The sequence below is a fragment of the Protopterus annectens genome, chromosome 16.part0, assembly GCF_019279795.1.
Source record: "Protopterus annectens isolate FY-2018-M chromosome 16.part0, PAN1.0, whole genome shotgun sequence".
Classification (NCBI taxonomy): Eukaryota; Metazoa; Chordata; order Ceratodontiformes; family Protopteridae; genus Protopterus; species Protopterus annectens.
The window spans coordinates 172,221,404-172,247,308 of record NC_056750.1 but is presented as its reverse complement, the minus strand read 5'-3'; the positions used below and the strand labels follow the sequence as shown (position 1 = coordinate 172,247,308).

The 25,905-nt window shown below is 43.8% G+C and overlaps 1 protein-coding gene across 3 annotated transcripts in view; it reads left to right on the top strand.

The window, feature by feature from the left end:
• LOC122790711 (von Willebrand factor A domain-containing protein 5A-like) overlaps positions 1 to 25,905 on the top strand; it is a 1,391,420-nt gene that overhangs the window by 1,118,776 nt on the left and 246,739 nt on the right. For 2 of the 3 annotated variants that reach the window (XM_044058264.1, XM_044058265.1), the window contains exon 16: positions 1,811 to 1,966. The exons of the other annotated variant lie outside the window; for it this stretch is intronic. In XM_044058264.1, the coding sequence (XP_043914199.1) occupies positions 1,811 to 1,966 (156 nt within the window). The remainder of the gene's footprint in view (positions 1 to 1,810; positions 1,967 to 25,905) is intronic. 3 annotated transcript variants of the gene reach the window in all.

Below are 25,905 nucleotides of genomic sequence, written 5' to 3'. Positions count from 1 at the left end.
CTGACTTCTGCATCTTGTTCTGTCACACCAACCACCTGCATGTGCTCTCTCACCACAACCATAAACCTTAGCTTAGGCTTTCCTGTTAACTGGCAGCTCCATCCTTAGCATCCTTCTCCCAATAGAACAAGCATCTCTCCTCAGCACACGTCCAAACCAGCACAGTCTTGCCTCTCTGGCTTTGACTCCAAACCGTCCAACCTGAGCTGACCCTCTAATATACTAATTTCTAATCCTGTCCATCATTGTCACACCCAATGCAAATCTTAGCATCTTTAACTTTCCCACCTCCATCTATGACTCCTGTCTTTTTGTCAGTGCCACCATCTCCAACCCATATAACATAGCTGGCCTCACTACCATCTTGTAGACCTTCCCTTTCACTCTTATTGGGACCAGTCTGTCACAAATCACTCCTGAGACTCTTCTCCACCCACTCCACGCTGTCTGCACACTCTCCATCACCTCTCTTCTCACCATTATTCTGAACTGTTGGTCCCAAGTATTTAAACTCATCCACCTTCGCCAACTCTAGTCCCTGCATCAACGCCATTCCTCTGTCCTCCCCCTCATTCACACAAATATATTCTGTCTTAGTCCTGCTCACCTTCTTTCCTCTCCTCTCCTCTCTAGGGCATATCTCCACCTGTCCATGGTTTCTTCAACCTGTTCCCTACTCTTGCTACAAATCAGTGTCATCCACAAACATCATAGTCCACGGGGACTCCTGTCTGACCTCGTCTTTCAACCTGTCCATCACCATTGCAAATAAGAAAGGGCTCAGAGCTGATCCTTGATGTAATCCCACCTCCACCTTGAACACATTCATCACTCCTACTGCAGACCTCACCACTGTCGCTCTGTCCTACATATCCTGCACCACTTTTACATACTTCTCTGCCACTCCCGACTTCCTCACATAATATCACAGCTCCTCTCAAGGCACCCTGTCATATGCTTTCTCTAAGTCCACAAAGACACAATGCAACTCCTTCTGACCTTCTCTATACTTCTCCATCAACACCCTCAGATCAAGCATCACATCTGTAGTGCTCTTTCCTGGTATGAAACCATATTACACACACACACATTAAATCCTGGAAGGGAGGGAGGGAGGGTGAGTTATCATTGGTCTGAAACCATGTTTCAGTGATGCTGTGCTCAGAGGAATTTCTTGCTGTCATGTGATGGCTTATGTCAGATTAACAAAAATAAGCAATATATGTCTAGGTTGTACAGACAATGACAATTTGAAAGTTTAGCAAAAACAGTTGTGTGTATGCACAGTACAATATACATCAACATTTATAGAAAGACTATGACTGCAGTATTATCACAGTAAGGAATATTTCCTACTCATAGCATTGGTATTTGTACATTTTAATATCTGTCCTTGCTTACAAAATATTTATAGTTGTTTTCCTTATGCCTTTTAAGTTTATTTCTCCAGAAATCACTGTGTAATGCAAGGATGTCTGTAGGCTGACAGAAGTGTGACATTCCTTTCTGCATAGTTGTTAATGAGTTATGTATTCTGCATATTCTTAGCTACCACAGATAGTTAAATCAATGGGGAAAATGTAGCGTCAGAGCACGTCATTTCTAGGAGTGACTAAGATAACTGTGAGTAGTATACCACCCAGAGATAGAAACAGTTTTGTAAAGTAATTGCAACATGGCAAAGCAGAGAACAGATCATGCATTCATTTGTAAAGTGTTTTACATGCGTACTTTCTTCAGTATAATGAACACGTGTTACGACCATTGCTTAAGTCGGTAGTACTTTACATTGTTTTATTTTGTACATTAGATACAAAAGAAGATAGTTGTTGCTTTGATCTGAGCTACAATCTGTCAGTAGAAAGTGCTGCTGTGTCTTCAGGAGCCAAGCAAGAACTACATAAACAGTCTCTCTCCAAACATTTCAGAAAAGCCATAAAACACGGGGAAGGTTCAGTCTCTGAGGGTAAGTTGTGGGTGAGAGTAGCACCAAAGTACAGGATAATGTTCTATTCTCTGGATTATTATATTACATCAGATATGTATGACACTTTATTTCCTGTGGTAAAATATTTGTCTAGGATTTTGTGAATTAGAGTGTTCATAACTTTTACTGATTCCGTTTTGAAAGGAAATCAGGTAATGAATGGAAAATGAACTGAAAGGTACTGTACTTTAAAACTTTGGCTTGTTTATATATTAAGGAAGGAGCTCATGTGTGAAATGAAACATCTTAGTAGTCCTTGTTGTGTACTTTGCATTTCTTTGTAGGTTTGCAGGCATCCAGTGTATAGATTGTGTTTTCCTGTGATTTTTTTTTCTTGTTAGTGCCTCCACTGAAGAGCATATACAGAAACAAAAAGTTTTTGTTTCTGTATATGCTCTTCAGTGGAGGCAAATGTGGTTGTATTTCATTTTGTTGTTCTGTTAGGGAAGTTATCACCTCTCGATACTTGTTTTCATTTTTTAAACCAGCAGTCAGAGAGTTGTGTGCTTGATGACACAGAAAACACAGTTAATGAATGTAGTACCATCAAAGAAGTCAGTCAGGGTAGCATTATCACTGAAGTCAGCAGCTCAAGAGATAACCTAGAAGGTAACAGAAGCACCATAAGTGTAGTTAGTTATGTCAGTAAGAAGTATTCAGATGAAATCGGTGACACTATCTGATGTTCTTCATGTTTCACTGTTGCAGTCATCACATTTGGATTATCTGCCTTCAGGTAGCCCTCAGTCAGCCCGAGTACCAGAGACTTAGTATTTCTGCATTGGTTACAGTCTCTCCAGGACTGACGTCAGGTCGTCAGGAGTATAAAAACAGGCAGCCGACACCATTAAATCAGTCTTTCTTGCCAAGGAGCCCGAAGCAGAAGCAGTTCACAAGTGCCGGTCGGCTGCTACCTGAGTTTTCATTTACGAATTGAATAATCCTGAAGTCTTCTAAAGCTAAGTACCCCATTGGGGGTCCTTTTTTCTTGCTCTAACCGATGTCAGAAAAAGTTAACAATTGCCTTGTCTGTGGAAAGCAAATACCACACAGAGATTTTCATTCTTACTGCATCACCTGTTTAGGCCAAGACCACGACGTACCTCGCTGTCGGTTTTGTGCCTTGTTCAATGCACGAACCATTCGTTGTCAGTCTCTCATTGTCGCTAAATTCTTTTGCTCTCGATCTCTGTATTCTGAAATGGCTTCTGTAAGCCATCCGACTACCGATATTCTGAAAAAAACATAAGGGTAAAGACAGAGACAGACCACACAGGTCCAAAGCTGCCGATGACGCTTCCGTTAAGCTAGTCGCCAGTACTCAGTGAGGCACTTTCGCAGCCCCTGATGCCCGCTTCAGTGGATTTGCAGGCCTCTACCAAGACCCGTTCAGAGTCCAGTATGCCGCGAGACTCTTTTTGACACTGGAACCTGCAGATGTCTCTACCTTGGATGGGTCCGGAGCCACTGAGCAGGTACTGGCTTCTGAGGCAGTTCTTCGCACTACCGATGTTTGACTCAAACCGATTACTTTTTTATCTAAAACTACCGAGTTTCTAAGGCCAAGAGTACGCGCTACGCCTAGAAAACAGACGACCAAAGCGCATGCACCTGCTCCCTTGCCACAACGACAAATGCTTAAAATGGCAGAAGACCTTATTATGCTAATTAGGGGAAGTCAGCCTTCCCCTGCTAAGAGAAAAAGAGACCAGTCCTTAGCAGCTTCAACAGACCAGGAGTCCGATGAGTCTGAGGTATCTGATTATGAAGACATGCCCTTATCTGCTTATGAGGATTCAGATGCAGAGGAATCCATTCCCTCTGCCTCTCCTCCAGAGTATTTTTCTTTTGGTGAAACCTTACATACTTTAAGAGAGCATTTCCACTGGGAATGCCAAGATTATCCTCAGTCCAAAAAGAGACTCAGAGAATTTCTAGATTTGCCACAGCACAGGCCTTTAGCAATACTCCCCGTCCTCAAAGTTGTGGATGATGTCTTTATGGAATCCAGTCTTACTCCAGATACTTTACCCCTGCCCCTAGGAAACCAGACGGGTACTACAGAGTATCTGACACCCACAAATTCCTTTTCAAGAATCCTACTGCTGACCCAGAGATCATTTCCCAGGGACCTAAAGGTATCAAGACAACTACACCCAAGAATCCCACCCCTTCGGACAGGGATTCCAGAGCTTTGGACAGATGGGGTAAGAAAGTATATACCTCTGCAACTCTTGCCATTAGGGTATTGAATTGTCCGTTTCACATGCTAAAGTACCAGCAACATATTATGGAACTTATTAAGCAAAAAGTAGCAACCTTTACAGACTGTGCAGAAAATAATTGCAGGAGCTTATGCACTCTGCAAGCCAAGTCAGCAAGCATACATTGCAGTGTGGCTTTAATGCCCTAGAAGAACCTTGCAAGGCAGCAGTCACTAGTTCTGTACTGAGAAGGCATGCTTGGCTTAAGGAGTAGACCTTGCGAGACCGTGTCAAATCAAAGTTACTAGACGCTCCTTTGAACAAGGACAATTTGTTTGGCACCAAAGCAGAAGAGGTTCTTAAAAAGTTGAAGAAAAAGCTAAATCTATGAAGGTAGTTAAAGAATTCTTACAGGCACAACCTCCTAGATTCAGTAGATATTGCCCATCAAAACACTGGTCCTTTCCACCCCCCCCCAGGTCATCGCAAACCAGACCCAGGGGAAATGGATCACCCAGATTACAGTCTCAGGGTATGCAGAGATCTAAGAAGTGGAGTACACCTTCCTATGGAAAAAACTCACAATGACTTCTCTTCTCCACTCCCCACCTCTGCCAAATTGCTTGTGCCCCTAGGAGGAAAACTTGCCCTTCATGCAAAAAACTCAACACTGTTTCCCAGAGGTACAAATTCAACTTCCATTCTCTGCCAACCCCGAAAAGGTTCCCAGACCTTCCTCCATACCAGTGGGCAGAGGCACAAACCAAGTCCTATCCCTGCTTTCTATCAGGGCTATTCAGCCAGTTCCAGCAGAACAGATATGTCAAGGATTCTATTTCAGACTTTTCCTGGTACCCAGAAAAGAGGGCTCTTGGTGCCCAATCCTGGATCATTTAATTCTCAACACCTTCCTGGTGGTACCAAAATTCAAAATGCTTACCCTGCAACAGCATCTACCTATGCTAGCCAAGGATGCCTGGTTAGTCACCCTAGACTTAAAAGAAGCTTTGCACATTCCTATAAGGGAGTCATGCAGGAAGTATCTACTTTTCAGGGCTGGATCTATGCATTATCAGTTCTCTGCACTTCCCTTTGGCTTATCCACTGTTCCCAGAGTATTCACAAAATGCCTGGCTCCAGCCATTGCATGCTGTAGGCAGAGAAACATCCAAATTTTCCCTGTTTTTGGATGACTGCCTGATTCAGGCGGACAGTCAAGAATTGCTGTTGCAGCACCTGACATTTGTGAAAAACCTTCTCACTTGCCTGGGGTACACCATCAATGAAAAGAAATCAAAACTGGTGGCCAGTCAAAAGATTGTATTCCTGGGAGCAAGCTTGAACACAGCATCCAGCCTCCTTCAAACAAATGGCCAGCAGAACCCAGCTGTCCGCAAGGAAAATACTGCAGGCCCTAGGGTTCATGGCCTCATATATACTGCTAATTCCATATGCCAGACTGCATATGAGGAAACTTCAATGGTACTTAAAAAGTCTTTGGTGCCAACATTCTTAGGACCTGGAAACAGTCAATCTGAAGTAGGGTTGTTCATTTGTCAGCAACCTGTGGGTTACGGATCCGATATCGGATCCGAGCCGTCAACTTGTTTCAAGCTAATGGATCCGAGCTCCTAGCTCCTCCCTTCACCCATAATCCCCTGCTAACCCTCCAAGACCTCAGATCTAGTTTGCCGTGCTTGTGATGGCTGGATCCTTTTCTTGAGCTCTGCAGATAAGTGAAAAAAGTTAACTTTTTTTCTAGCATTTTTCGTCAGGAATTTCTGTTTTAGTTTAAATTTATATTTGTAAAGTGTGTCTGAGTTAGGTTCCCTATTTTTTAATTAATACCCTCCCTTCGCTGGTCGCTAGTGTGCGAGTGTTTGTTGAGTGTCTTTTGGGGCCTGTGTGTGTGTGTAGTTGTTTTTTTTTTTTTTTTTTTCCTTTTTAGTTAAAAAAAAAAAAAGGGAATGGCTGAGGCCCCAAAAGCCATATTTTTCTAAATGTACTGAGTGTGGCCATAAGCTCTCCCCGGCTGATGGCCACACTCGTGCTCGTGCCTTGGGGTTGAACACCTCACCTCGGGCTGTACTATCTGTGCAGCGTTCAACCCCAGGGCACTGAAAGAACGGAGGTCGAAGCTGGTCCTGGCAGGATTTCTACCCCCGGATTCAGCTTTGGCCTCCGCTACCTCTGCTACTCCCGTGGCTCCATCACAGCCTGTGGTGGTTGCCACTCCTGCGTCCCTGCCTCCGACTGGGACTGAAACTCCCGCTAAAGTGTCGGAGGACAGGGAGGCCAGGAGGGAGAAATGGAGGGAGAAGCACCACAAGCGGCGGGCCGAGACCTCCGTTTTGGCCCCGCCAGCTAAGCGGGCTTCTCCCTCCATTGCTTCTAGGTCTCCTCCTCCTCGGCTCTGATCCCCTTCTTTCTCCCCGGGGCAGAGGAGGAGGAGATCCGATCTCCGTCGAGGTCATCGAGGCGGCATTCCAGGCCTGCCTCGGTGGCCTATTCGAGATCCACTTTCAGCTTATCCGATGCAGACTTGGACCGGATGATGCGAAGGTTCATCCAGGCCCAGCTGCAGATGGGAGTGCTCTTGCCTCCCCCCCCCCCCCAGGGGGGGAGCTCGACACCTTTTTTTTTCCACCCAATTGCTCCTTCTCCAACCCGCTACCTGGGTTCGGAGCACTCTGAGCCGAGCAGCCTTGGAGCCGGGGGTGGGTCGGCGCCGACAGTACTTGGTACTTCGGATCCGACCTCTCTGAGCCGTAGTCCGAGCTTCGGATCCGGGGGATTCAGTGTGCCTTCGGCTCCGTCCAGGTCGGAGCACACTGGTCCCTCGGATCCGACGGTCTCGGCGCCGGCTCCGATCCCTCCATCGGATCCAAGTGGGAGCCGTCTTTCGGATCCATTGGAGAGTGGCTCTCCCTCGGCATTCGATGTTGTGGAGAGGGCTCTGTTGAGAGCATCCGGACCCCCGGTCCTTGCATCGACTCCTCCCTGCACTCCCTCTCTGCTGGGCCAGGCTTCCATCACCCGGCCAAAGGGACAGCCTGCTTCGATGTCACAGACAGTTCCATTGGAACAAGATGTTGCTGGCGAGGCCTCCTTGGACAGTCCCCCCGAGGAATCTCCCCGCAAGCATAAATGCAAAAGGAGGCACGTGGACTTCCCTGAGTCCTTAACTGAGGACACGGACTTGGAGAAAGGGGAAGGCTCCCCAAGATCACCCCCTGAGGATGTCTCCTTTGGAGACATCATGGAGATGCTGAGAATCAGAGGTGGGTGGTCTGCCCCCAAGTCTTCCTCTGACGAGTCCATGTTCCTGGAGGCATTCGAGGCAGGCCCATCTACCTCCTGGGTGTCCCCTCCAGCCGATCCCCTGGTGGACCTTATTACCACCAGGGCATGGAAGGATCCGGACACCGTGGAGCCAATACCGAAGCGACCAGATAGGATTCTTAGCCCCCCCCTCAGACCGGTCACATTGGAGTAAGGGCCCCCCTGTAGATGCCATGTTGACGGCGGCAGCCACAAAGAGGGAATTGGCTCAGGAGAGTCCCTCAGTCCATCCACCGAGCAGAGAGTCCCGTTTGATGGATCGCTTAGGGAAGCGAGTCTTTAGTTCAGCGACCTTCTCAGTAAGGTCTCTGAACTATATGGCACATGTCATCAGGATGCAGCGGGATCTTATCAAAGAATACGCTGCATCCCCCCCTGAGTCCATGTCGGAGGAGGATAAACATTTGTTTTCCACCCGAATGGCCACTCTGAGATCTATTTCAAACACCTCTATGCGGCTGTTGTGCCACACCACAGAGGGAGCCGCTAGGGCTAGCGGAGCAGGCCTAGTCATGAGACGTCAGGCCTGGCTCCGTCATTGCGACTTTACGGAGCCCTTTAAAGTGTCCTTCGCGAATGCCCCCTTTGATGGTTCTGCCCTTTTTGGCAAAACAGTTCGCGAGACGCTTGTCCAGAGTGAGAAGGACGGGAAGACGTTGTCTGCTGTCGGAGTCCGTTTCTCTGCTCCCCAGCGGTCCTTTTCAAGGAACCAAAAGGGTCAGAAGAAGATGTGGTTCCGGAAATCACAACATTCCCAACCAGCTCCGGACAGCCAGTCCTACCGTGGCAAAGGTGGACAGGGAGGACGTCGCCCCAGGGGCAGAGGGGCTCCGAGAAATTTCAGGACCAGAGAACCTTTCTCTGAGTGGCCCGCGCAGTAGCCCTGAGGGGTTGCCCGGCTGCTCCACTCTGGAGGCAGTCTGGGGGCGTTTTTCGAAACATTTAGCGGCATGGGAGTCCATCACAACAGACTGCTGGGTGCTTTGCATCATATCCAGAGGGTACAAAATACCAATTCTCCATGTCCCCCCAATCCAAGAACCTCCCCGATGTATCACCCGATCACAGGGAGGCCGCAGCTGCAGAAATACAGCAGCTGCTAAGAAAAAGAGCCATCCAGCCCGTCCCCCAAGACCAGCTCGGATTAGGGTTCTACTCCAGGTTCTTTTTGGTGCCAAAAAAGACGGGGGACCTGAGACCCATCCTAGACCTTTCCCGCTTGAATCTGTCAGTAACCAAGGAAAAATTCCGAATAGTCACTCTTCAATCTATTTTCCCCCTTTTGAGGGAAAACGATTGGATGTGCTCGATAGACCTCAAGGATGCGTATTACCACATCTTAATGGACAAATGATCCAGGAGGTTCCTTCGCTTCCGGCTGGGAGCCAGTCACTACCAGTTCAGGGTCCTTCCCTTTGGCCTCACCACAGCCCCCAGGGTGTTCACCAAAGTGTTAGCAGTGATTGCGGCCCACCTGAGACTCCAGGGAATTCAGGTCTTCCCGTACCTGGACGACTGGCTCCTGACAGCACCAACAAGGCATCTACTTTGCTCGGCCAGAGACTTCTTTCTCCATCTAGCCCCACAACTAGGCATTACTATCAATGTTGGCAAATCTCTACTGGCTCCAACACAGATCATAGAATTCATAGGTGCCAGAATAAACACCAGAGATTTGCGAGCCTTCCTAACTGCCGAGAGAATCAGAAACCTACAACTTCATGTGCGGGCTATCCTTCATTCAGAGGCTTCACCAGCGGAATTGATCCTGAGGGCACTAGGCTGCATGGCAGCAAGCGATTACACTCCTTCCATGCGCCCGTTTGAACATGCGAGTCCTGCAATGGACTCTGTTAGTGCAATGATCCTTCCTATCCCTTCCTCTCCACCATCCCATTGCTATCAGCAAGGCTTGCAGAAGGGCACTACTATGGTGCCTCCAAGCATCGAACTTCCATATGGGCCGTCCCTTCTGCACCTCTCCCCCTATCGCCACTGTGACCATGGACACTTCCTGCCTCGGGTGGGGGGGGGGGGGCATTACTCAGGCAGGACAGTTCAAGGCACGTGGAACGATACAGAGACCTCCCTGCATATCAACGTTCTGGAGATGAGAGCGGTGCTATTGGCATTGCAAGCACTTCAGAGCTTCCTCCCCGCAGGAACGATTGCAATTCACTTGGACAACATGTCAGTGGTCTGGTATATCAACAAACTGGGGGGAACCAGATCTTATCCTCTTTGCCGCAAAGCCATGAGAGTGTGGGAATGGGCGATCTCCACCAACCGCTTTCTGACTGCAACGCACATTCCGGGGAGGACCAACATCCTAGCGGACAAGCTCAGCCACACCCTTCTTACCCCTTACGAGTGGTCTCTCAATCCTCTAGTAGCAAAGCAGATATTCGCAACATGGGGACAACCCTGCTGCGATCTTTTTGCATCTCCCTCAAACGCCAAATGCGACAATGTCTTCGCTCTAATCCCCCCACCAGGGGAATCTCCAAGAGACGCTCTGGTGCATGCTTGGCCACCCAGTCTACTCTATGCCTATCCTCCTCTTCCAATGATGATACAACTCTTACAGAAAGCCTCGCGGTTGGGGAGCAAGATGATTCTCATTGCCCCATTCTGGCCTTGACAAATTTGGTTCCCTTACCTGTGGTCTCACCTTGTGAATCACCCTTGGATTCTAGATCCCATTCCGGATCTCATCTCCCATCCATTGGACTTGCCAACTCCAAACCTGGACAATCTGAAACTGACAGCTTGGTTGCTCCAGTTCCACTCCTAGTTAGGACTCCCGGTATCTCTTCACCAGTCAAAGCCATCCTCGTGGCAGCACATAAGCCCTCCACCAGGAAAGTGTATCACAGCAAATGGAAACGTTTTTCCATCTGGGCGGAGCGCCGCGATCTAGATCCCTTTACGGCTCCTCTTCCATCCATTTTAGATTTCCTAACTGAACTCTTTCAAGAAGGCGCTAGTTGTTCAACTGTCAAAGTGCAATTGGCAGCCATTTCTCATTATCATGTGGGACATGATACAGGACCCTTGATGTCAGCCAAATTGTGTAAAACCTTTCTCAAGGGTACCTTTTAACTTAGACCTCCTGTAAAAGAAGCCGTACCCCCATGGGATCTTACTTTAGTTCTTCAAGCCTTGACTGCTCCGCCCTTTGAACCCGCTGCTTCAGTGGATCTCAAATTCTTGTCATGGAAAACAGCATTCCTTGTAGCCATTACTTCAGCGAAAAGAGTGTCGGAACTTCAGGCTCTTTCTGTAAAGCCTCCATACCTGATTTTTCACCCTGATAGAGTGTACCTCAGGATCAATCCCTCCTTTCTTCCCAAGATAGCATCAGAAACCAACATAAACCAATCCATAAATTTACCGGTTTTCTTCCCTAAATATCAAAATAAGGGTGAATACAAGCTGCACTCATTGGATGTTCATAGGCAGCTTCGTTTTTATACTCATAGGACGGCTGGCCATAGACAATCCGACCAGCTGTTCGTTTCCTTTGCCAAATTTAACTTGGGGAAAGCTATCTCTAAAGTATCTTTAATCTCACTGGATTTCCCAATGTATCCTACTAGCTCATCAAGCCTCGGGTAGACCCGCACCAGAAGGGGTTCGTGCTCATTCCACTCGCTCCATTTCTACTTCTGCGGCTTTCAAGTCTAGAGTTCCTTTGGATGATATTTGTTCTGCAGCCACTTGAGCTTCATCTCATACCTTTATCAACCACTACAAGCTAGACCTGCTTTCTAGAGGGAGAGCATCCTTTGGCTCTGCTGTGCTTCGTAATATCCTTCCATGATGGCCACCCAGGGTGCAGGTAGCTGGGGACTCTGTCCCACAGGTTGCTGACAAATGAACAATCCTACTTCAGATTTAGAAGTTATGTACTCACCATAACTTTCCATCTGAGTAGGTAGTTCATTTGTCTGCAACCATCCCCCCCTCCTTCCCCCTGACCTTCTTCGGATCTATTAGTTTTTAGATATCCTTTGTTGGATATATATGGAGAGGCAAACTCGATCTGAGGTCATGGAGGGTTAGCAGGGGATTATGGGTGAAGGGAGGAGCTAGGAGCTCTGATCCATTAGCTTGAAACAAGTTGCCGGCTCGGATCCGATATCGGATCCATAACGCACAGGTTGCAGACAAATGGAACTACCTACTCAGATGGAACGTTATGATGAGTACATAACTTCTAATTCCTATCATACCCTGTCTAAGGACAGAGTTTCTTTGATGGGCAGAAGCATGCAACCACAACAAGGGACTGCCCTTTTCTCAACCCCACACTGCCCAGACCCTAACCACAGATGCATCAGACTATGCCTGGGGTGCACATATGGATGGCAAATGCATTCAGAGCCACTGGAGCCCAAGTCAAATTCATCTGCACATCAACCAAAAAGAGATGCTAGCTGTGCAGAACGCCATGACAGCTTTCAGATCCCTACTCTTTCCAGGACACAGTTATGTGGTACATCAACAAGCGGGGGGGGGGGGCCCATTCCTCTCCACTCTGCAGGTTAGCCATGGCCCTGTGGAACATGGCCTTGGACATGCAAGTCCATCTGCAAGCTCAATTCCTGCCAGGCAAACAAAGCTCACTGGCAGATGACTTAAGCAGAAGTCTCCTAGACCCACACGAGTGGCAGTTAAGAGTCCAGCACCTTCAACCTTCTGATTCAGAAATGGGGACCCTAGAGGTGGACCTCTTTGCCTCCCCCTACAACCACCAGCTCAGCAAATTTTGCACCAGGAACCCTCACAGCAAGGCCTGGAAAGTGGATGCCCTATCTTTTCAGTGGGAAAATCTCTCAATTTATGCATTTCCACCTCTGCCACTTCTGTTAAGAGTATTGCTCAAAAATAAGACAGGACAGACCAAGGACAGTTTTGATTGCCCCGGACTGGCCACACCAGCACTGGTACCCTCTCCTGCACAGCCTGACGTTGGTGCCACCCTGGCACCTACACCAGTACCCTACCCTGCTCTCTCAACAGGAGGGGCCTGATTTTGCATCCGCAACTGCAAACCCTAAATCTTGCAGCCTGGCTTATCCTTTGAATCCTTCCCCAGCAACCCTAAGCAAGCAGGTGCTGGACATCATTCTTGAAACCAGAAGACCCAGTACAAGAAAATCCTATGAGGATAAATGGGAAAAGGTACTGCTCCTGGAGTCTATCTGAAAGAGAGGACGCAACTATGCTCTCCCTGCCTCTAATCCTGGATTACTTAGCAGATCTACTCCTCAAAGGCCTGCCCTTCTCTTCCATTAAAATACATGCCTCAGCCATTTCAGCTCAATATAACACTGAGCCGCCTCTTTTCTTGCACCCTCTCATCAAACAGTTCCTGAGAGGGGCAAATAACTTAAGGCCACCAAGGAGAGCGCCCACCCCTGCTTGGGACCTTAACTTTGTACTAGAAAAGCTCACACTTCCACCCTTTGTGCCTGCAGACTTAACATTTCTCTCTTGGAAAACAGCATTGCTTCTGGCCATCACTTCAGTTAGAAGAGTGTCTGAGCTTCAAGCACTTATGGCTGTGAAAACCTTCATTATTTTCCATGCTGAGATGGTCTCCCTCAGGACAAACCCTTCCTTTATGCCTAAAGTGGTATCCAGTGTGGCTGTCAACCAATCCATACATTTGCCAACTTTCTTCCCTAATCCTCAAAATAAAGGAGAAAGGATCCTGCACTCCTTGGACATGCACAGACAGCTCAGATTTTACCTGGATAGGACTAAGCCCTTCAGAAAAGCAGACCAGTTACTAGTCAGCTTTGCAACAGGGGCAGAGGACAAGGCCATTTCAAAGCAAACAATCTCTAAATGGATAGCACATTGCATCCATTTCTGCTACAAGCACCATGGGAAAGCCAACCCCTCGGGGGGGGGGGGGGTCAGAACAAATTCCACAAGGGCAACATCTACCTCTACAGCATTTCTCAGAGGAGTCCCTACCAGGGACATTCTGGAAGCTGCTACATGGAGTTCTGTACACACCTTCACCAAGCACTACCATTTGCTTATCTTCTCCAAATCCAGGGCAGGTTTTGCAACAGCAGTCCTGCAGGGCATTCTAGCCACCCCTAACTCTTCTCGACTGCCTCTACCCTTCTTCAGCTTTGGGAATCTACCCAAGTGTGATGACTGCAACAGTTAAACATGAAGAACATAGTACAGTTGTGTACACTTACCATAAATGTAGATGTTCGAGTGTATTCACTGTTGCAGTCCTGGTCCCACTCCCTCCAACCCCCTGGTTTCTCTCTCTCTCACGCTCTATGATCTTGCTATGTCTTTTACTCCCCCCTTTCAGGGGTATTGGTATTTACTTTTTACTGGTGGTGTTTTCCTCCACCATAACTTAGGTCCCTGTTGGGGGGCTCCTGACATTTGCGGCATGAAAAACTGATGTAATGGCATCGGCTGCCTGTTTTTATACCCCTGACGACTTGACGTCAGTCCTGGAGCGACAGCAACCGATGCAGAAATACTAAGTCTCTAATATTCGGGCTGACTGAGGGCTACCTGCAGGCAGATAACCCAAGTGTGATGACTGCAACAGTGAATACACTCGAACATCTACATGTATGGTAAGTGTACACACCTGTACTTTCACTGACAGATATTAGTGAGTACATCACATGTACTCATACTACAGATAAGGAGAACGTCATTGTCATAAATCATCACAAACCACATGACATTTTCCATTTTCCACTCAAAGCCTTTACAGACAAAAGAAGAAAATCAGGAAGTTCCCTTCGCCAGTGTCAACTCTCGTGGCTAGACCAGTTTAATTTTCTGGCATATTCGGTGAAACAAGATGGGTTGTATTGTTTAGCCTGCATGTTATTTCCAACAGCAGCACAGACAGAATGGACAAAGTTATTCATTGAGCAGCCGTACTGTAAATGGAAGCATGCTAAAGCTGATATTCAGGAACCCTCAGAATTAGAGTACCACAACAAATCTGAGGCAAAATTACATGCTTTCAGAATCACAAGTGGCAATCCAAGTCAGAGAGTGGACTTTGCAATTTCAAATGCTTCACAGCTGCAGGTGGCCAAAACCACAGCTCTACTAACCTCTATTATAAAGTGGAGTACTGTGGAAGGCAAGGGATAACCCTTCGTGGACATAGAGATGACTGGACATCTGACTGTACTACCAACAAGGGAAACTTCAGGATCTCTAATTGATTTCTGAATTGACACTGGTGACAGAGACTTACATACCCACTTGCAGACATGCCAAAAGAATGCAACATATATTTCAAAAACAGTGCAGAATGAATTGCTAGAGTGTATTAAATAATACATTCAACAGTAGATAATAAAGGATATTAAACAGCCTCTTGGACCCTTTTTATTCCATCCAAATAGATGAAATTGCAGATATAAGCAACTGGGAACAACTTGGAGTTGTACTGCGATATGTGAAAAATAGCCATCCTGTGGAGAGATTCATAGAGTTTGCCTGTGAATCTGTGACCGGAGGGGAGATCTGCAATAAGCTGGTTGCATGCCTAACAAAGTTAACATCGATTCTTGACCACTACAGGGCTCAAGGGTATGATGGTGCTGGAAACATGGTTGGAGCACAGAAAGGCTGGGCAGCTTTGTTTCAAGAAAAAGTACCACATGCTATTTTTCCATTGTGCTAGTCACCAGCTGAACCTTGTACTTTCAAAGGCTTGCCAAGTTCCAGAAGTACGAATAATGTTAAATGTAGTGAAGGAAGTTGGTTTGTTTTTCAAGTACTCCCCAAAAAGGCAAAGATTCCTAGAGCAATCAGTGCAGTACATGAATTTACAGCGAAAGGCAAGTGGCCAAAACCTTATCAAAAAACAGAAGCTTAAGCTGCTTTGTGAGACCAGATGGTAGGAGAGACATACAGCCTTTGATGACTTCTTTCATGTATATGAAGCACTTCTTCACTGTTTAGACAATATTATGAATAACAGAGGACCACACTGGGACAGAAAAACTTTAACAGATGCCAGTGGACTTTACAGTTCAATTACTAAGTTATGCTTTATTATTTCTTTAAAGTCAGCAAGGTTCTTGTTTGGCTTTACTAAGCCCCTTAGCAAACTTCTGCAAGGATTGTCACAAGACATACTCTATGCATATGAGTAAGTCAGCTGTGTGCTTGGCGAGCTGCAGGCTGTTTATGCAAACTTTGAGCATGAGTTTAGGAATATCATCAGAGACGTGTCAGAAATGGGGAAGCTTCTGCAGTAAGGCTGAATTACCCCTTCCACGTTTCTGTAACAACCAAACTATGAGGAACAATGTTGATGGAGAGACTTCAATGGTGTACTGGAGAAGAGCAATTTTTATTCCTTTTCTGGATCACTTCATTCATGAACTTTCCAGCTGATTCACTACAATTGCATCAACAGCTATTCAAGGATTCACACTTATTCCATCAAACTTGAACAGCTTAACATTAGAAAGAGGGAATTCAATGAAAACGTTTTTTGACTTGCCTTCACCGACAACATTTCACCAAGAGCTCAGACTGTCGAAAAGGACATGGGAAGCTTTATCAGCCAGTTGTGCAGTGCCAAATGACTTGAAGCATACATATTCACAAACAAATGTCAACATGTTCCCAAACATTTCATTCATATTAAATACCCTCTTACTCACTCCAGTCACAACTGCTGGAGTAGAGAGGGCTAATTCAGCCTTAAAACTGATAAAAGCCTGAGCTCCGGAGTACTATGGGGCAAGAGCACCTTAACAGTTTAGTGCTGCTATTCATGCATAGAGACATCCCTATAGACTATTCTTTGGTAATTGATTTATTTGCAAAAAGACACCCAAGATGAATGCTACTTACTAATCCACTTAATTAAGAATGGAACATTAGTATGACTGAAATTTGTGACAAGAACTACAGTACAGCATGAGAAAACAGAGGACATCACAAAATGATTAGTGTTACACTCAAAAAACAAAGATTTGTTAAAGAAGACTGACTTGCTCTACACTCATGCATCGTTTTCTATGTATCTTTTGATGGTTTAAAACATTGACTGTTTATCATGGGAAGCAGTGTGCTGTTTTATGCTGCTTGCGTCACTCATACCAGCTGAGGATAGCTACATGAGAGGCTGTGCTGGACAATGGAGATTTACAGTCATTCCATGGATGGTAACAGGGAAAAAAATATTTACAAAAGGAAGATTTCCTGTCCTCCTTGTAAATAGAGTTCAGCATCTAGGAAAATGTGTGTAAAGGGAGAAAACCATTGAATTTATCTTGCCTTTTTGAAGAGACATGAAGTTTTGGAAAAATGTCAAGGTTTACAAAATTGCTAAATGACTAACTTTGGACAATGACTTCAGAAGGAATAAAGAAATACCAAATCCCAATATTAGGATTGATGAAGTTCTGAAAACGTTCCTGTCATTACCCCAAGGATCTGTTGCTAAAAACAAAAAGTACATAATCATTCTGTGTGATTAAAGGTTTTATAACAGAAAATGACCATTGATTTCAACCACTGAAAGAACTCATTTACTCCAAAGGCAATCTAAAGACACGGAGAATTCAATGAAGTCAGAGCACTGCCATCACAGAAGTCATCTACTCCACAGGCAACATAGAAAGTCTTTAAGAGATGCACCAGTAGTCAAAGCAGTACTGTCACAGAAGTCTACACAACAGGCAACATAGAAAGTTCTACAAGTACCATCAGAGAAGTCAGTCAGAGTACTGCCATCACAAAAGTCGTCTTCCGCACAGGCAACATAGAAAGTAAGAGATGCACCAGTAGTCAGAGCAATACCATCACAGACGTCATCTACTCTACAGACAACATTGAAAGTAAGGGATGCACCAGTAGTCAAAGCAGTACTGTCACAGAAGTCTGCACAACAGGCAACATAGAAAGTTCTACAAGTACCATCAGAGAAGTCAGTCAGAGTACTGCCATCACAAAAGTCATCTACTGCACAGGCAACATAGAAAGTAAGAGAAGTGCCAGTAGTCAGTCAGAGCAGTACCATCACAGAAGTCATCTACTGTACAGACAAGTACGCTAATTCCACAGAAAAAGACCACCAACCAACGAAGTATCCTGAAACACGTCTGCAATAGACGTGACAGCAATAAAAACGAACAGCAATCCAATTCAAAACGAGCGCTTTCGCCTGGTTAATACCAGGCTTTATCAAGATGCATATTGGAAGAACCCAATACTATATATAATCATTTGCTGGTCACCTGACCTGTAATTAATTAAAACAGATTTAATCAATTACGTTCTTAAAGGTGTCTCAAAATAAATAACTCATAGTACAACCTAATATACACATAACCATAACATACAAAATTATTAAAATCTATTAAGATCCATATAACTCAGAATACTTTATAAATATGTACTAAAATATTCTTGTAAGAATAAAACATCTTAAAAATACCTAAGAAAAACCCAACTCCATGTTCACATATACCATAAAGTGCAAATGCAGAATAAATACAGCTTATAACAGTTATAAATTGCTAATAATTGTTAATTACATATGCCATAAATGTAATGCATTAGACTGTAATATTATGCAAATATGCAGGTAAAAAGATTATTGCTAAAATCTAGCCCTTCTAATTTTTAGTACACTACTAATACTAATATCATCATTGAGCCCAGGGGGCCTTGTGACATTTAACTTTAATTGCCACAACAATTCTTTATATTCCAGTGATGTTTCCCAGTCGCCCCCTCTTGGGTTCTGTATTGCTTGTTCTAAAACCATGAATTTTAACTGCATATTTGGACATTTTAAGGAGTGCTTATAAAAGGCATTTGTTTCTTTCTCTTTTCCAACTTCATACAAATGCTCATAAATTCTTTTCCTCAAAGACCTCTCAGTCTTCCCAATGTAGAAAATAAAGCATAGGGTACATATTCCGAGGTAAACCACTCCTTTAGTCCCACAGTTGTAATATCCTGTTGATTTAACTTTAAAATTCCTTGAAGCAATGTGCAAGCTGTTGTCATTAATTATATATGAGCATTGCTTGCATGCCCCACATTTGTGTGTACCTAATCTAGGGTTAGATTGTATGTGACTCATGTGAAGCTGTCTTTCAAATAATCCCTTAAGATTGACATTCCTTCTGTTCACAAATTTGGGTTTGTCAGACACTAGCTCATTGATGTCTTCCTGTAATGTTAAAACTGGCCAGTACCTTGACACTATTTTTTTCAACTTGTAGCGAATCCTTACTAAAAGTTTGTATAAATAAATTGTGTGCCTCAAATTGGGCCTCTTGTTGTACATGACAGCTTTCCTCTGCACCTATACCCAGTAGAGGAAAATATTTATTTCTTCTGTTGATTGTAACCTCTTCTGCCAAATTATTGACCAGGTGCATGGGGTAGCCTCTTTCTAAAAATAATTTTTTTAAAAAATGCACTTCTTGAGTAAATAGTTGTTCTGTACTGCACATCCTGGATGCCCTAATAAATTGGCCTTTTAATATGCCTTTTTTCTGATGAAAAGGATGCCCACTATCAAAATGAAGGTAGGAATTAGAAAAGGTACTTTTCCTATGGATTTTAGATTGAAAAGTGCCATTGTGTTGATTTTTGAACAGAGAAACATCCAAATAATTCAAGACTTCCTCGCTAACATTGTATGCGAACGTTAAAAAGTGTGTGGAAGAATTAATGTAAAGCATGAAATCCATAAATTCATTAAGGTTTCCCTTCCATAACAAACATATATCGTCCAAATAACGTTTGTAATGGGTAATAAATTTCGACCAAAGGGTTGAAAATATGAGTTTGTTCTCCCAATAATGGAGCACAATGTTGGCGTAAGACGAAGCACATGGAGCACCCATGGCGACCCCTTTCTTCTGCTTGAACAACTCTCCATTAAAATAAATAAAGTTGTTTTCAAGTATAATTTCCATGAATTCAACTACCAGTCTAATGGTATTTGGACTAAATTCAGAGGATGAGCATAAAACTTCGTTAAACCATTCAAGACAAACTGTGTGAGGGATGCTTGGAAATAACTCAACAATATCAATGGTGATCATGAGGTTAGTTGCATCATAAAAATTACTTTGAATGCCCCTGAGAAACTCCCAGGAATCTTTACAGATGTGTTCTAAAGATAAAACTAACTTCTTGACAGTTTGGTCAATAAATTTACCAAGTGGTTCCACAATGCTGCCAGCACCTGCAACAATCGGCCTAAAATTTAAAGGATCCAAGCCTTTATGTACCTTAGGAATTCCAAAAATCACCGATGTAATAGGTTTATTAACGTGCAAGAAATTAAATAATTTTTCATTAATGGCTCCTTGCATCAGGTGGTCGTATAATAAATATTTGATTTTCGAGTAAGCAATGTTAATCACGTTAATTGAGACCACACTATACTGTCCAGTGTCTTGTAACATGTTGTGCATATGTGCTTCATAGTCCCAGTTGTAGATTAACACCACCCCTCTCCCCTTATCTGGTTTCATAACTCGTACACCCTCTTTCTTTAAAAAATTGATCAGCTGAAATAATTCGGAACTCAAGTTAGTAGGTTGAGAAGTTGTATTAATGGAATATTGCTTTCTTAAATCCATTTCGACTAACTCTTCAAAAATCTTTAATGCTGGGTGTGTGGGAGGGTTTAGTGTACTGGGTCTTATGAAACGTTCATTCAAATGTGTTTGTCCCTTAAAATGAATATTCAGATTCACACGTCTAACAAAAAGTTTTAAATCTAAAATAGTCTTGGTTAAATCCAATAAGCGTAAAGGAACAAATTGAAATCCTCTGGTAAACAGCCCAAAATATTCAGATGTTAATGAAATGTCAGTGTAGTTGTATATGGAAAAATTGTCTTTCTTCGTGACCATACAATTACTTGTAGTAGAGTCTAATATAGTTTCTCCAGTATCCTTAATACTGAATTTGTCCACTGCCTCTACCTGCGAGGTTTGCCCCAACCCTGTTGTTGGTATGTTGCTCCCCTGCCGCCCGGTCTGCCCTGGGGATAATAAAAAACCTGGTGGGAATTCTTATTGGTTTTTTGTGCTAAACGCTCACTTCTTCGAGGAATATCCTCTGTTGGTGAGGCAACATTATCAAAATTGTCCATGTCCTCAACTCTGTCATGGACTTGGTTATTATTCCACCTACCTTTACCTGGTATGGGGTAAGCCAACCCATCCCTATATTCTAACAGATCCCGCCCTAATTTCATTATCTTCCGGTTAGCTATTTTACAACAATGTTGATCTACTTCATAAAATACATTATCATAGTTTCTTTTAATACTACCAAAACTTTGATCATTAATAATGGAGTCATTTAATGTATTCAGTTCATTTAAAAAATTGTCCGCTTTTGTTTCGTCGTCCTTTATCATAAGCTTGAGCATTTCCAACTCTGTTCTATTAAATAGATCAATTAATTCGTTGTGTAAGCTAGAACCAGGTACAGCGTTATTAGGAAATTTAAAATAACGCAAACCCTTAGGTATACGTTGCACACGTAAGCATTCTGCTAGATAATCTATCTCTAGCTGTGTAGATTTAAATGCATAAAGTTTGTCACTTAAAGTGGAGAAATTGTGTTCAGCACTGTTATTACCAATGTTAAGTTTAGAAGAAGTACCTTGCTTAAAGGAAAATTGACGTTTAGTCCAAACGTTAAAATTGAAGTCTCTCATAGATCCATTCGAACGGCTAGCTTGCTGCTTCGTGGGCTGCTCCTGCAGATCAGCGTTAGCCAATGTGGCCTCACCAGGAAGTTCTGCTTGGAACGCCCCATTCAACTTCAATGATAGTGGTGACGTAGATTTTGTCCTTAGTCGTTGCTGTTGATTCCCTGGTAGCGGGGTAATTGAATCAGTAGCATCGGGCAACAACATTTTGCTTAGTTGCATTAAAAGACAAATAACTTGTCTAAACTCTCCTCTCGTCACCGGAGCATCATCGGGTTCCTCACGTAAAATATTCGGTGTATTACCAAAATCTGTTTGGTCAGCGCCTTCAGCCATGGCCAAAAACCAAAACGCAAAGGTGCAGTGAGTCACAAAACCAAGAAGTACGCTAATTCCACAGAAAAAGACCACCAACCAACGAAGTATCCTGAAACCTGTCTTTAACAGACGTGACAACAATAAAAACGAACAGCAATCCAATTCAAAACGAAGCTTTACCTGGTTAATACCAGGCTTTATCAAGATGCATATTGGAAGAACCCAATACTGTATATAATCATTTGCTGGTCACCTGACCTGTAATTAATTAAAAAAGATTTAATCACTTATGTTCTTAAAGGTGTCTCAAAATAAATAACTCATGGTACAACCTAATATACACATAACCATAACATACAAAATTATTAAAATCTATTAAGATCCATATAACTCAGAATACTTTATAAATATGTACTAAAATATTCTTGTAAGAATAAAACATCTTAAAAATACCTAAGAAAAACCCAACTCCATGTTCACATATACCATAAAGTGCAAATGCAGAATAAATACAGCTTATAACAGTTATAAATTGCTAATAATTGTTAATTACATATGCCATAAATGTAATGCATTAGACTGTAATATTATGCAAATATGCAGGTAAAAAGATTATTGCTATAATCTAGCCCTTCTAATTTTTAGTGCACTACTAATACTAATACTATCATTGAGCCCAGGGGGCCTTGTGACATTTAACTTTAATTGCCACAACAATTCTTTATATTCCAGTGATGTTTCCCAGTCGCCCCCTCTTGGGTTCTGTATTGCTTGTTCTAAAACCATGAATTTTAACTGCATATTTGGACATTTTAAGGAGTGCTTATAAAAGGCATTGGTTTCTTTCTCTTTTCCAACTTCATACAAATGCTCATAAATTCTTTTCCTCAAAGACCTCTCAGTCTTCCCAATGTAGAAACTAAAACATAGGGTACATATTCCGAAGTAAACCACTCCTTTAGTCCCACAGTTGTAATATCCTGTTGATTTAACTTTAAAATTCCTTGAAGCAATGTGCAAGCTGTTGTCATTAATTATATATGAGCATTGCTTGCATGCCCCAACATTGTGCTCCATTATTGGGAGGACAAATTCATATTTTCAACCCCTTGGTCGAAATTTATTACCCATTACAAACGTTATTTGGACAATATATGTTTGTTACGGAAGGTAAACCTTAATGAATTTATGGATTTCATGCTTTACATTAATTCTTCCACACACTTTTTAACGTTCACATACAGTGTTAGCGAGGAAGTCTTGAATTATTTGGATGTTTCTCTGTTCACAAATCAACACAATGGCACTTTTCAATCTGAAATCCATAGGAAAAGTACCTTTTCTAATTCCTACCTTCATTTTGATAGTGGGCATCCTTTTCATCAGAAAAAAGGCATATTAAAAGGCCAATTTATTAGGGCATCCAGGATGTGCAGTACAGAACAACTATTTACTCAAGAAGTGCATTTTTTAAAAAATTTATTTTTAGAAAGAGGCTACCCCATGCACCTGGTCAATAATTTGGCAGAAGAGGTTACAATCAACAGAAGAAATAAATATTTTCCTCTACTGGGTATAGGTGCAGAGGAAAGCTGTCATGTACCACAAGAGGCCCAATTTGAGGCACACAATTTATTTATACAAACTTTTAGTAAGGATTCGCTACAAGTTGAAAAAATAGTGTCAAGGTACTGGCCAGTTTTAACATTACAGGAAGACATCAATGAGCTAGTGTCTGACAAACCCAAATTTGTGAACAGAAGGAATGTCAATCTTAAGGGATTATTTGAAAGACAGCTTCACATGAGTCACATACAATCTAACCCTAGATTAGGTACACACAAATGTGGGGCATGCAAGCAATGCTCATATATAATTAATGACAACAGCTTGCACATTGCTTCAAGGAATTTTAAAGTTAAATCAACAGGATATTACAACTGTGGGACTAAAGGAGTGGTTTACCTCGGAATATGTACCCTATGTTTTAGTTTCTACATTGGGAAGACTGAGGGCCAGATTCAGGAAGGCTTACACGGAGTTCAAGAGTAGTGTAAGCCTCCGTGTAAGCCTCCTGATTCAGGAACAGCCCAAATCTCCGTGTAAGAGACAGCTAACACGTCTCTTACACGGACTGGGCGTGGAAATGCTCAATACCTCATTTGCAGCTCCAAGATATGCAAATGAGGTATTTGAGCGATCCACGGTTAAAACCAGTCCGTGTAACGGACGTGTTAGCTGCAGAAATGTACTCAGCTGACAACTGAGTACATTTCTGCAAAATTAAAAACGGAGCTATGTCAGCTCCAAATAAAGGGTGCATATGTTTCATTAAGCATGCCAATGGCCAAATATGTGGCCATTGGCATGAAAAAGTGTTGCAAAAATAAGTTATATAACTTTTTTTATCTTCCGCGGGATTTCTGGGTTTAACTGCAGCGCACACCAGCGCAAACGGGGTGCGCTACCTAAAACTAAAACCGAAGCTTATAAGCCCACAATTGTGGGATTTATGTAGTACATTGAATGTCAATGGAGGGACTTGCAGACCAAAAACAATATGGCCTCCGTGTAGTGGTTGTCAAGGAGGGCAGCTCCGTGTAAGACATGTAACTAGTCATTACTAGGCAATCCTATGTAAATGAGGGTTACAATACTGAATCACACTGCCACATAGGTAATGAGCACTTTCTGAGTAGTGTAAGACTTAGAGAAGGGGGAGGAACAGAGTAAGAGGTAGGTGACATCACGGGGGGGAAGGATAGAAAGAAATGTACCAGATTGGAGGGCAATGTAAGGTAACAGATGACAGACAGACATCAGGGAGGGAGGTGTGTCTCAACAGAACACTAGGAAAGTCAAGAAATTGAGGGTATACGCTATCCCTACACTCAAACTTTCTTGATATACGTGCATCTTGGCGTGTAAGGCAGGTTTAACATGTGGGAGCGTGTTGCAAACTGTTTACAACGGTTTGCGCGGGCGTGCACGTGTTGAAGGCAGTGTGCGCGCGTTTTAACATAAATCACACCGTGTAAGGATGTGTGCGGGCGTGTAACACCGTGTAGGGATGTGTGCGCGTGTTTAAGTAACTGTGAGCGTGTTTAAGCTGGTGTGCACATTGCTCCCCCTCAGGAAACAGAGAGGAAACAGGAAACAACTAAAATACATGGAAACTGACAGAAGCTACTACTAGAGTTAATTGGTGGAAACAATTAGAAGCAGGCAATTACACAGGCAGACTAGAAGCCCAACCCAGCACTTAAAACACAACAAAGAGCAGTGCAGGCTGTTTCTCACAAGACATACTGCCAGAAACTAAGCTATCAGAATTGAAAACTGAAAAAAGCTGAACTCAGAGCAGAAATGCTAGGGGCTGCCATGGCTATTATAATCAGGCATAGGCGAATTGCTGAGGGTGGTGACAATGCAGACGCTGACAGACAACCCAGAGTGAGGAGAAGGAGAAGAGTATACAGGCCCAGGGTCACCTACCATGGGTTACATGAGCTGGAGATAGTAGAGCACTACAGAGTGGACAGAGACCTTCTGCAGCAGATTGTTGAGCTGTGCAGGCCACATCTCACACACAGAACCAACAGAGGGGAACCCATCCCAGTAGAAACCAAGGTATGTGTTGGCCTAAGAATACTAGCAACAGGTACCTTCCAGAGACCAACTGGTGATATGATGGGGATATCACAGGCATCAGCCTCCAGAGTACTGCACCAGTTCCTGGATGCCATGTCACCACATGTCAGTGATCATATATATGTCCCTAATGACCGTGAGGTTGTGGCCAGCAATATGCGTCTCTTCCAGCAAATAGCGGGATACCCTGAGGTGCTGGGTGCAATAGACTGCACGCACATACGCATCAAAGCACCAGCCGGTGAGCGGGTAGAGCCTACATTAACCGCAAGGGATACCCCTCCATCAACTGCCAGGTCGTGTGTGATGCCCAGGGCATAATAATGAATGTGTGTGCTGGCTGCCCTGGGAGCTACCACGATTCCCACATCTGGCATCTGGACGCAGCTGTACCAATCATTTGCCAATGGGGACTTCCCACACGGACACCTAGTGGGGCATGCAGGTTATGCACTTGAGCCGTGGCTGATGACACCCATCAGAAATGCACACACACCTGAACAGGAACGCCATAATGAGGCACACGCACAAACACGTAATATCATAGAGCGTGTGTTTGGGCTGCTCAAGTCACGGTTCCGGTGTCTGGACACGTCTGGTGGAGCTTTGCAGTACACACCAACTACATGTACCCAAATGATCATGATATGTGCTATGCTACATAATATGATCCTGCGGAA